At 40.4% G+C, this 13,083-nt stretch overlaps 1 protein-coding gene across 4 annotated transcripts in view; it reads left to right on the forward strand.

Annotated features, from left to right (window-relative positions):
* adamts9 (ADAM metallopeptidase with thrombospondin type 1 motif, 9) overlaps positions 1–13,083 on the forward strand; it is a 266,041-nt gene that overhangs the window by 34,525 nt on the left and 218,433 nt on the right. For all 4 annotated transcript variants that reach the window (XM_063067960.1, XM_063067961.1, XM_063067963.1 and 1 more), the window contains 4 exons: positions 8,259–8,524; positions 9,001–9,084; positions 9,183–9,307; positions 10,649–10,689. In XM_063067960.1, coding sequence (XP_062924030.1) covers positions 8,259–8,524; positions 9,001–9,084; positions 9,183–9,307; positions 10,649–10,689 — 516 coding nt within the window. The remainder of the gene's footprint in view (positions 1–8,258; positions 8,525–9,000; positions 9,085–9,182; positions 9,308–10,648; positions 10,690–13,083) is intronic.

Here is a 13,083-nt window from a genome sequence, read left to right on the forward strand (position 1 = left end):
CATTACACTTCTCAGCCCTCACACATTCTCAGTTACCAACTCAAGTAATGAAGAATGACGAGGGAAAGCAACAATCACTCCAAACTCAGCATTATCATAAAGCAATTTCGGTAAATAATTTGTGGAACTGGAAATTGTTCTGCATATTTTTTTCAAATTCTGTTAATATGGCACTGCCTAGGACTTAATGCCTTTTTTGTCCAGAGCCAGGAGGAATTCCTCCTTCGAAGATTCAAAGTACATTTATTGTTAAAGAATGTACGCGGTATACAGCTCTAAGATTTGTATTCCTGTAGACATCCCTGAAACAAAGAAAGACCATGGAACCTGTTCAAAGAAAACATCAAACACCCAACGTGCAAAAAAAGAACAAATTGCACAAATGGCAAAGAATTGAGTGAACAAAGCACAGAATATTAAAGATCAGACTGCAGAGCCCTTGAAGCAGTTCAGTTCAGTTCAATTTAGTGCTTTGTCTGTCACGGTCCGGTCCGTTGACTCCTCATTTCAGTTAATTTCCTTTTTCCCTGTGTTCCACTGGGCTCTTTGATTAGGGCACCTGATCCTCATTCAAACCGGCAGCATAAAAACTCTGGCTTACATCTACTCGCTGCTGGTTCGTCACCGTAGCCAGTGTGGCTATGCTCGTCTCAGAGCCACCGAGAATCATGAACTCTAAGTTGCTTCGGTGCCTGTAGCTGCTTAGTGAATTCAGTCGTTTTCGTGTCCAGCTGAGTTGCTGGCCACTTTGCCGCTACTCCGAGTCAAGATGCAAATTCTGTCGTTTTCATATCTGGCTGAGATTTGCTGACCAATTGCCGCCACTCCGAGTCAAGATACAAATGGACTGTCATTGTTTGGTTTTTGTCGTCTCGTTTCCAGCTGAGTAGGTCCGGCAGTTTGCCGCTACTCCGAGTTGGGAATTCTGTCTTTTCGTGTCCAGCTAAGGGATTGCCGGCCATTTGCCACTCATGAGCTACTCCATGTCAAGATTCGTATTGTCTGTCCAAGTCCAAGTCCATGCTCCGGGTCCAAGTCCAAGTCCAAGTCCATGCTCCGGGTCCAAGTCCAGGCTCCAGGTCCAAGTCCAGGCTAAGGGTCCATGTCCAAGTCCAGGCTTCGAGTCTGGGTCCAAGTCCACGCTCCAGGCCCAAATCCAGGTCAAAGTCCACACTCCCGGTCCAAGTCCAAGTCCAAGTCCAGGCTCCGAGTCTGAGTCTAAGTCCAAGTCCTGGCTCCGGGTCCAAGTCCAAGTCCAGCCTCCGTGTCTGAGTCCAAGTCCAAGTCCAGGCTCCGTGTCCGAGCTTCTCCTGTTTGTTGTCCCACATCTTTGTCCGTGTAAGCGTTCTATGCTCACTCCTTGGCTTTCCTGGCAACTATTAATAAACACACTTCTGTTAATGCTACTTACATGTCTGTGTCCTGCTCTTGGATCCGCTCCCTACATCCCAATGCAACACTGTCATTCGTTGTCCTGCTCTTGTATCCGCTCCCTACGTCCCATTGCAACACTGTCATTGGTTGAGTGCTCTTGGATCCGCTCCCTACGCCCCATTGCAACACTGTCATTGGTTGAGTGCTCTTGGATCCGCTCCCTACGCCCCATTGCAACACTGTCATTGGTTGAGTGCTCTTGGATCCGCTCCCTACGCCCCATTGCAACACTGTCATTGGCTGAGTGCTCTTGGATCCGCTCCCTACGCCCCATTGCAACACTGTCATTCGTTGACTGGGGGCCACAGAGCCAGTCCACTTCAAGGGCCCCAACCAAAATTGTGCAAAATAGCAATAAAAAAAGAGAAACCAGAAACACATATAGCACGAAGTGCAGAGTTCTCTAAAAATGAAACCAATCCACAAGCTGTGCCGATTGATCCAGGACTCCTGAACCTTCCTCTGGCAGCCTCGAGCAACAGGGAGAGGAAAACCAGTCGAGTGCAAGCAGATGATACTGAACACCCGCTCGCTTTCCACTCGTGACCTTGTTGATGTAAATCTTGCTCAACACGTAAATCGGTGAGATCACCCTAGTAATGGAGCCGATCATAGGTTTGTGCTCCACTATAGAGACACTCACTCTATTCGCAACCTTATTCTGAACCATGCTGAATTCACTTGGACACAGCAAAAGTTCCAGAGTGCTCAGTCGGCCCAAAAACACATTATTAAAATGTAAGCTACAGACTCCAATCACACAGATTAGTAGTAGGAGTATACCTAAAAGAAGAAGAAGTAGCTTTGTGAACTGTCTACAGGACATCGTCATTAGTCACAGTGGTCCCTGGCACCATCTTGACCCAAAGCTCCTTCCACTAGGACTTGTGGCAATTTCCACTCTGTTCAGCATAGTTATGCACATCAGCTGCACACGATGTAAACCTGCCTGTTCAACCTTTTGCCACTGTAGAAGCCGTTAAAATGATAGTTCTCAAAGACATTTATGGAACTAATTCAGCAGACACTTTCGGAGTAGTGGAATTTCCACACCCTGATTCTCCAATAAATGACTCCAATGGCAGACAGAGAGGTGGGATAAGGATCAGAAGCAGAGATGCTCATGAAAGATATTAGAATTCTTCAACAATGCAAAGTAAGTTAATTTGCTGCATCACAGAGGAATCCATCATTCTTCATGGCCAGCTCCGTAATAGTATTTCAGGTTAAGGATATTTATTAGCCTTCCAACAGACTATCTGCCATTAAGACCTGGTTTCTTGATCGAAGTCTGCACTGTTTTCTAGTTATTCACACACACCACATTATTGAAGCAAGAACAGCAAAATTCCTTATGTGTTTATTGTTTATGCTGTGTGTCCCTAACTGCCTATTACATACAGATGCAGATGATTCAATTTCCCTGTGTAAGGTGTGCCCTCTGAAATGTTCTGATGCCATTATTGATTTTTATATTTGCATTCAATCACATTGCACCCCAAATGCAGGCACTTCACACTCGAATTTTCTAGCTTATGGATTTTTAAACATATTTTGAAAATGTTTTATTTCATATTTTTATTATTTAAGGCATCCATTAGCCTTGTGAGACCATGGATCTGCACCTGGAAAGTCTTCACTCTCCAGGGTGCAGGCCTGGGCAAGGTTGTATGGAAGACCAGCAGTTGCCCATGCTGCAAGTCTCCCCTCTCCACGACACCAATGTTGTCCAAGGGAAGGGCATTAGGACCCATACAGCTTGGCACCGGTGTCGTCGCGGAGCAATGTGTGATTAAGTGCCTTGCTCAAGGACACAACACGCTGCCTCACTGCCTCGACCTTCAGGTCGCTAGTCCAATGCCTTAACCACTTGGCCACGTGCTCACACTATTCATATATGTCAGTGTATATTGTAAGGTGCAACATTAATAAGAAATTTGTAAAAAGAGTTCTGGGGGAAACATAAACTTTCTGTTCAATGTTATTAATGTCCTCTATCTACAACTGAGAAATGAACTAAAATACATAAACCATAGACACTTTACAACTGAGTCCTGGGAGCTGTATTTCTCTCAATTCCTGTAGAATCAGTGCATTCAATATGTAAATAGCAGAATTCATATATGTGAAATATAAATGTTAGTGGAGTGGTGCAGCACAGCTCAGCGGGCCTTTTCCATGCTGTATCTCCAAATATGATAAAATAAATAAATAAAACCCAGCAGCATTGTTTGTCTTCATGCAACACACATAAAAGTTGCTGGTGAATGCAGCAGGCCAGGCAGCATCTCTAGGAAGAGGTGCAGTCGACGTTTCAGGCCGAGACCCTTCGTCGTTATGTGTGTTGCTTGAATTTCCAGCATCAGCAGAATTCCTGTTGTTTTTGTTTGTCTTCATTGTTGCTTGTGGGAATCTGCAGTTCCTCTAGTGTAACTAAATTAAAAATAATAAATTGTTCATGATTTTTTTGCTTAAAGTATCCAAAATAAATGCATGCTGCTTTTCAAAGTTCAAAGTAAATTTATTATCGAAGTATGTTTGTGTCACCATTTGCTACTCTGAGATTCATGATCTTGCAGGAAATCAGAGTAGAACAAAGAATTACTGCACAATAGAATCAGTGGAAAACTGCACATAAAGACTGACAACTAATGTACAAAAGGACAAATTGTGCAAATACAAAAACAAACAAATAATATAATAGCTAAATAATTAAATAAGTAATGCAGAGAACATGAGTTGTGGGGTCCTTGAAAGTGAATCCACAGTCAGTGTTGAGTGATCAGTGCAGTGTTGTGGTAAGTGAAGTTATCCATGCTGGTTCAGGAGCCTGATGGTTGAAGTGTAGTAATTGTTTCTGGCTCTGGTGGTGTGGGATCTACGGCTCCTGTGCCACCTTCCCGATGGAGGCAGTGAGAAGAGAGTGTAGCCCCGATGTTGGGGGTGTTTAATGATGAATTCTTTCAAACCCGTAACTGAAAACTCTGAGTTAAGGGTGAACATGTGGGTGCAAGTTTATTACTTTATCAAGGAAAGTTTAATGGCAGGTGCTTTTGGGACAAAATGCTGAACTCAAGCATTGCAGGCGGAGTCAGGTAAACTGCACAGCCTCTTCATTCTCAAAGGAAATTTAATTGCATGTTTGGGTGCAATTAGCAAACCAACTTTTGTGATAAAATCCACTGTAAGTTATAACTTTTGTATTTCATTTGGACATAGAAGGAGTCTATTCAGCCCATAAAATCCGTGCTAGCTCCTGGAGCAATCCCATTCCCTTGTGTGTTTTCCTGTAACCTATTCTTTCCCACATGTCTATCAATTCTGTTATGAGCTCTTATCTTCCACCTACTGTACACCAGGAGTAATTATTGTAGCTAATGAAACTACCAATGAGCAACTCTTTAGGATACAGGAGGAAACCAGAGCACTTGGAAGAAACACACACAGTCACAGACAGAGCCGGCAAACTCCATCCAGAAAGCACTGTCAGGATTGAACCCAAGTCACTAGAGCTGTGAGCCAGCAGCATTACCCGCATCACCAGAGTGGCCTATTATTGGAATATATCTAGAGAGTGTATATGTGATCTATTTCTGTTAAGAAGGTATTTCTTGTTAGAATGGAGCAACACAAACAGCCGTAGCTTATGTATAAATGCAGAGCAAAGTGGAATGAAGAGTTTGGATGGAGATTTAGTGCTGAGATGAAGACCAACCATGAAAACCCTGCTGAGCCCCAGTAGTTCTATCATGTGCCTTCAAGGGATCCATGGGCACCCTTTTGGAATTCAGTGTAGTTTTGCACTTGTAGCTTCAAGACATCAAACAAAAAGCACGGCAATAGGAAATGCAACAACTCATAATGATATCAAAGGAGAAGCATACAAATAAATAAAAATCAATGCAAGAGTAAAGGAAAAAATAATTGACTGCAGATCCAAGAAATAAGGAAACAAAAACAGAAAACTTACAATTCCCATTCAGGGTAGCCTGTGAGTAGAGAAGGTGTTACTATTCCAGGATAATGAACTCAAAAAGCTTAGAAGACAAATGCCTTAAACTGCAGAGAAAAGTGAAGGGTGGATGAAATAAAGGAAAAGCTTATGGCATTTGGAAATGATCAGAGCCCAACGAGTTGTGGTTGCAGCGGAGAGGGATGGATGAAGACTCGTTGATGGCAGCTGATCTGTCAGGAAGAGATATAAAGAGAAGGACGTGGACTATGGTGATAAAGGAAAGCGCTTGAGCTATGTGATACAGAACACTTCAGTTACAGTAAATAGGAAAGTTGCAGTACCCCGAGCTCCTAGTTCTTATAAATGGTATTCTCCATTTCACTCTCATTTGGCCTTATGGCCTTTTACTCTGTTCCAATGAAGTCGATGTCAACCTATGGAACAGCTCCTAGTCTTCCAGCTAGATATGTTACAACCCTCAGGAATCAGCACTGAATGCAAGAACTACAGATAATCAACCTTTCAAATTTTTATTGTTAGCCATACCTGATGAAAGATCCTCAACATTAACTGAAATTATTTTCTCTGTACGCATGAAGTTTGAATAGCTTTTTTTTCCAGTATCCTCTTTTATTTCAGATTTCCAATACCTCAAAAGTTCCAGCATTGTTGTGTTTTCTTTCTCCTCTGTCCTCACTAATTTTCTCCTAATTTACATCTGTTCCAGACAAATCAACAGCTATTAACAAACCTTCACCACCCTCTCAACTGGTACCAGTACCATCTATGTTACTCAGTCTATACCTGATCAGTCAGTCCCTTTGTGTTCTCCATCCCTTTTCTTCATTGCAGCCTGAAATAAGCTAGTTTTATAACACTTTAGAATCCTGAAGAAAGGTTATCAATCTGAAATACTGTCTCCGTTTCCCTCTACACATACACTGCCTTCGCATTTCCACAGTTTTTTTAATTACTTAAGACAAATGTGAAAATTTGTTTCTTCAAACTAACTCAGAAACTAGAGGTAAAATAAAACAGGAAAATTCTTGCGGAAAATGTATGCCAGTTACTATAACAATTACTAAAATAAGACGAAATTTTATTTTAGGCTGTTATGCTGTTGGCAGAAATGCGATCAGATATAAATATCACACCGAAGTCCATTGAAGTGTTGTGGGCAGAACCCTGAAGGAAACGCTGTTTTTGTTAACAATTGCTTCATATTTTTGTTTTTGACTTGAGGTAATTGATTGAGATGACATGGTTAGTATTTCACATAGGTGCCAGACCAATGTACAAAGTAGTTCATAATTCTGGTAATATTTAAAATATATCAAATATCATACTGGTGTCCAAGAAGAGGAGAATGAGATGCCTCAATGACTTTCACCTAGGAGCACCCACATCTAATGTGATGAATGTTTTGAGAGGTCGGTCATGGCTGAGCAAGGACCTGGACCTGCTGCAGTTTGCTTACTGCCACAATCGGTCTACAGTGGATACAATCTCATTGGCTCATCACTTGGCCTTGAACCACCTGGGCAACAACAATACACAAACCAGGGCCAGGCTGCTATTTATTGATTACAGCTCAGCATTCAACACCATCATGCTCTTGTTAATAATCAACAAGCTTTAAAACTGGGCCCCTGTAGCGCCCTCTGCAACTGGATCCTCAATGATGTGTGTTTAACCCACCGCTCCACTCTCTACACACTCATGACTGTGTGGCTAGGCACAGCTCAAACACCATCTAGATATTCACCTATAATGCCACAGCAACAACCTTCCATTCAACATCCATAAGACCAAGGAATTATTGTAGAATTTAGGAAGGGATGTCAGGGGAACATATACCCATCCTCATTGAGGGGTCAACAGTAGAAGGGGTAAGCAATTTCATGTTCTTAGATGTCAACATCACTGAAGATCTATCCTGGGCCCAAGCTATTGATGCAATTATGAAGAAGGCACGCCACCGGCTATATTTCATTAGGGTTTGAGGAGATGTCATATGTCACCAAAGACTAGATTTTTACAGATGTACTGGAGAGAGAATTCTGACTGGCAGGATCTCTGTCTGGTATGGAGGGGCCAATGCACAGGATCGGATAAAGCTGCAGAGGGATGCAAACTCAGCCAGCTTTATCATGAGTACTAACCTCCCCACCATCAAGGATATATTCAAATGGCAATGCTTCAAAAAGGCAGCAGCTGATGTTTCAGGCTTATTACATGAACAAGTGGAACTGAGTTTTCAAAATCTTAAAGTATTAGAGCTTATCTAATATATACTGAAAGATTATGATTTATTTTAATTCCAGGAATTTGTGCACACCACTGAACCAATGTGTATATTATTTGTTTCAACACACACAAAATGCTGGAGGAACTCAACAATGGAGGGAAATGACCAGTCGACGTTTCAGGTCAAGGCCTGTTTCCTGATTTGACTGACATGATTTCTGATTGCATTGAGTTCTGGTGAAGGGTCTCAGTCTGAAATACTGACTGGTTATTCCCTCCATGGATGCTGCTTGAATTGCTGAGCTCCTAAAGGATTTTGTGCGTGTTGTTCAAAATTTCCAGTATTTGCGGAATCTCTTGTGTCTCTATTATTTGTTTCAGTTCTACTCTCACATCTTGAACAACTCTGTGTTCAATATCTAAAATAGAAACAGAAAATGCTGGAAATACTGAGTAGGTCAGGTGTCTGTGGTAAGTGAAGGGCTGTTATTGTTTCAGGTTGATGACCTCCATCAGAACCCATATCTACTCAGTGTACATAGAAGTTTAATATTTGGAATAAGTTTATAAAAATAAGTTTAAAATGCTTTATTCTGAAGATCTTTTTTCTTTTGGATCGAAGGTCATAAAAGTAGCCAAAATAAAACCAAGTGGAATAAAGGACTATCCAGCAATACTTTGTCTGATCTGGAAAGCCTCAGAAATAGTGTTGCGATGCACAATTTAGCTGGCATGGATAACAAAACTACTGGAACAGGAAGACACAAACGAACAAAACGATTTTTGTCATATCCCCGATATGTTGAGGTAATGGTTGTTGCCGATAGCAGAATGGTTGAACATCATGGAGCAAACTTACAACATTACGTTCTCACTTTAATGTCCATTGTAAGTACCGCCGTTATGATTATATTGTACAGATGCACATTTTAACATGTCCGTAGTCTGTCTCAATGAAAGCCAGTTAAATAAGCAGGCCTCCAATGCATTAATTAGTAAGATAGCAGCATTTTATTCTATATCCTTGGTCTGCAGATTTAGTATGCCAACTCAAATAGTTTTGTCTGATTTGAGTTTAAGATATTTTTAAAAAATGAATACTTTTGAAATTTTCAGAATTAATTTTATGAAATAAATAAATCAATATTGTTGGATGAATGGCTTTTTAGGTTATAAATGTTCATCTAACCTAGCAAAAGTACAAAAAAAACGAAAACTGCAATATGTTACAAACATTCAACAGTTCTCTATGTACAGTAACTGGAAAATTAATTTAATCTTTTAAATCTACACTCACTAGATTTTTTAATTTTTATTTTAGTACTATAACATGTTACTAACATTTTGACTTTTATCTATTACAGGTGGCCACTATCTATAAAGACCCAAGTATAGGAAACCTTATAAATATTGTAGTTGTGAAATTAGTTATTATAAATAGTGAACAGGTAATTTTTCAGTTAGGTATGTTTTTTCATTTAAAGTGGAATTAAAATACTGCAAATAATAACCTAGTTCTTGATACTTGTTTTCGTATAATCCTCAGGATGGTCCATTTATATCATTCAATGCTCAAACAACATTAAAAAACTTCTGTATATGGCAACAAAAACAGAATAATGCAGATGAAAATCACCATTCTCATCATGATACAGCAGTGCTTATCACAAGGTAAGTTAAAATATTGTTGCATTGCCCAGCAGATGTTACAGCCCTCAGGAATCAGCACTGAATGTAACAACTTCAGATAATCAGCCTTTAAAATTTTTATCATTGGCCATATCTGATGAAAGATCCTCAACATTAACTGAAATTATTTTCTCCGTACTCAGGAAGTTTGAATAGCTTTTCCTCCCCAGCATCCTCTTTTATTTCAGATTTCCAATACTTCAACAGTTCTGTTTTCTTCCTCCTCTGTACTCACTAATTTTCTCCTAATTTACATCTGTTCCAGACAAATCAACAGCTATTAAGAAACTTTCACCACCCTCTCAACTGGTACAAGTACCATCTATGTTACTCAGTCTATACCTGGTCAGTCAGTCCCTTTGCAGAATCTCTTTTAGCAGGTATTTTGCAATTCTACTGACTTCAGTTACCGTTGGAATTATGGCATTCATTGAATGATCTTGCAGAAGTCACACGGAATAAGTAGACAGTGGAATCATCACACTAGTTCTGTTTACCATTCAGTTCCTTTTCTATTAACATGTGATTCCCTAAGTTTCTTTTATGCTTTCTTCTTTATTCCAATTTAAAAGTAATTCTCTCTTGAATTCCTTCCCAAAACTTAACTACTCTATTGACTTCACATATTTATTCTACAAAATGTTTCTGCTCATTTTCAATAATTATAATTTTAATTAAAAATGTATTTTTTAAACAAAATCCAAAACAATTTCTCATTTCAGAGTCAGTACTATTGTTATCTCCAAACAGCTGATGTAACTTCCCATATGTGTACAATTGTAGGTTTGCAGTTTTAAAGTTTTTAGAACAAGTCAGAATCAGAAACAGATTTATCATTGCTGACATATTTTGTGAAATTTGTTCTTTTGCAACAGCAGTACAGTACAAAAATAAAATATACGATAAATAACAACAAGAAAAATAAATAAACAAATCAATTAAACAAATAAGTAGTGCAAAATTAGAGCAAAACTAGTGAGTAGTGTCCACGGGCAATCAGAAATCTGATAGCAGAGGGGAAACTGTTCCTAAAACATGAAGCGTGTGTCTTCAGGCTTCTGATGGTTGTAATGAGAAATGATTGCTGAACAACGAGTAACTCTTCGTGGAAAGAGTTAACATGGGACTAGAAAGAAAGTAGTCTGTTTAACTTTTCTTCAGGTCCATTCAAATTACCTTTGGTAAACAAATCATTTTCCACTTCTTTTCCACTTCACTCAAAATCATTATAACTTTACATGAAATTTATAAGGTATCATGCATAAATAGAAGAAAATTCTCTTCAACTTTTGAGCTTTGAATCAAATGTGTGTTTTCCTTTAGGCAAGACATTTGCAGAGCTCGCGATAAATGTGACACATTGGGTAAGTCTAGGCTTTATTATGCTCTTGGTATAAACAATATTTGCTTCCTTTCGTTATCCTGATCTGATCTAGTAAATAGTTCATTACATGAGTTCCGTGCCTCTATCTTTGTGTCAAGTTTAGAGTATTTTGGCAGGTGAAAGAGAAGAGGTTTATTTAGATTACAGAGAGTAAAATTAATCAAGATGCACGTTCATCATTGCATTTAATTTATTAAGATTCACTACTGTTCCATGCCATGCCAAGACTGCATTTCAGTAAACTAGATCACTTGGCTTAACTTCTCCTCCTTGCATACAGGCAGAGGCTAAAGAGCAAAGCTCCAGAGATTAGAACAACATAGAGGTGGTCACGGGAGGCAGAGGAGTGGCTAAGTGGCTATGGGGTTACTTTGAGTCAGTGTATTGGGCCTAGTTTAAGAAATTATATGGGGATCTGAATGAATACACCATCACTGTAATGGACTTTGTTAAAATAGCTGTAGATGATAAACCATTCAGAGTCCTCACCAATCAAAACCTATGTATGAACCATGAGATCTGAAATCTACTGAGAGCCAGATCAAAGGCACTCAAGTTTGGTGACCAAGAGAGTTACAAGTGGTCCAGGTATGATCTCTGGAAAGCTATCTCATAGGCGAAGTGGTAATCATGGACAAATGCTGGATCAATGAAGGATGCTCAAAAGATGTGGCAGGGCTTGAATACTATCACCTCTTATAAAGTTTAATCTGGTGAAAGAGGAGATAGCGGGGCTTTGCTTCTAGATGAGCTCAATGCTTTCTATGCTTGCTGTGACCATCAGAACACAGAGGAAGCATCACAAACTCCCACATCCCCTATAATCCCATGATTTCAATCTCTGAAGCCGATGTGCAAACAGCCTACGGGATGGTGAATCCATGAAAAGCATTCAGCCCGGATGGATTAGCTGGTCAAGTACCAGAGATCTATAATGATCAACTGACTGGTGCGTTCACTGAGATCTTTAACTGCTCGCTTTGGCATTGTGCGGTACATACCTGCTTCAAACAGGCTTCAGTTATACCTGTGCCAAGAAGAGCGTGGCAACCTGCCTCTGACTATTTCCCAGTAACACTTACACCCACAGTGATGAAGTGTTTTGAGAAGTTGGTGATGAAACATATCAACTCCTGTCTGAGAGCAACTTAGATCCGCTCCAATTTGCCTACTGGAGCAACAGGTCCTCCCAGATGCCATCTCATTGGCCCTTCACTGAACCCTGGAACATCTGAACAGCAAAGATGCCTATAGCAGGATGCTCTTTATTGACTACAGCTCAGGATTTAATACTAATCAATAATCTTCAAGACTTTCTCTCCACACCTTCTTGTACAATTGGATCCTCAATTTCCTCAACTGTACACCCCTGTCAGTTCGGATTGGCAACATCTCCTCTATGATCTCCAGTAGCACAGGTGCACCACCAGTCTGTGTGCTCAGTGACCTGCTCTGCTCACTTTGCACTTATGACTGTGTGGGTAAGCACAGCTCCAATGCCATGCTCAGGTTTGCTGATGACACCACTGTCGTAGGCCGAATCACAGGTGGTTGCAAATCAGCCTATAGGAGGGAGCATGAGTGGTGTCACAATAGCAACCCCTTACTCATTGTCAGTAAGCCCGAGGTGCTGATAATAGACTTCAGGAGAAGAAAACCAAGGGCCCAGGAGCCAGCACTCATCGGAGGATCAGAGGTAGATAGAGTTAGCAACTTTAAATTCCTTGGTGTTACTATCCTGGGCCTAACACATAAATGTAATTAAGAAAAATGCATGCCAGCGACTCTACTTCCGAGAAGTTACGGAGATTCCGCATGACATCTAAAACTTTGACAAACTTCTATAAATATGTGGTGGAGAGTATATTGACTGGCTGCATCACAGCCTGGTATGGAATAACCACTACCGTGAATGGAAAATTCCTACAAAATGTAGTGAATGAGGTCCAGTCCATCACGGGTAAAGCCCTCCCCACCATTGTGCACATCTAGAGGAAATGCTGTTGCAGGAAAGCAGCATACGTCATCAACGGCCCCCACCACCCAGCACTTTACTCTCTTCTCGCTGCTGCCATGAGGAAAAAGGCACAGATGCCCCAAGATTCAAACCACCAGGATTAGGAACAGTTACTACTCCTCAACCGTCAGGCTCTTAAACCAAAAGGGATAACTTCACTCAACTTCACTTGCTTTATCACTGAGATGTTCCTGCAACTGATGGACTCACATTCAAGGACTCTTCAGCTCATGTTCTCAATATTTATTGGTTATTTGTTTATTTATTATTATTTCTTTTTGTATTTGCACAGTTTGTTGCCTTGCACTCTGGTTGAGCACCCTAGTTGCATGGTCTTTCACTAATTTTGTTATTGTT

This window comes from Mobula hypostoma, chromosome 15, assembly GCF_963921235.1.
Source record: "Mobula hypostoma chromosome 15, sMobHyp1.1, whole genome shotgun sequence".
Taxonomy (NCBI): Eukaryota; Metazoa; Chordata; class Chondrichthyes; order Myliobatiformes; family Myliobatidae; genus Mobula; species Mobula hypostoma.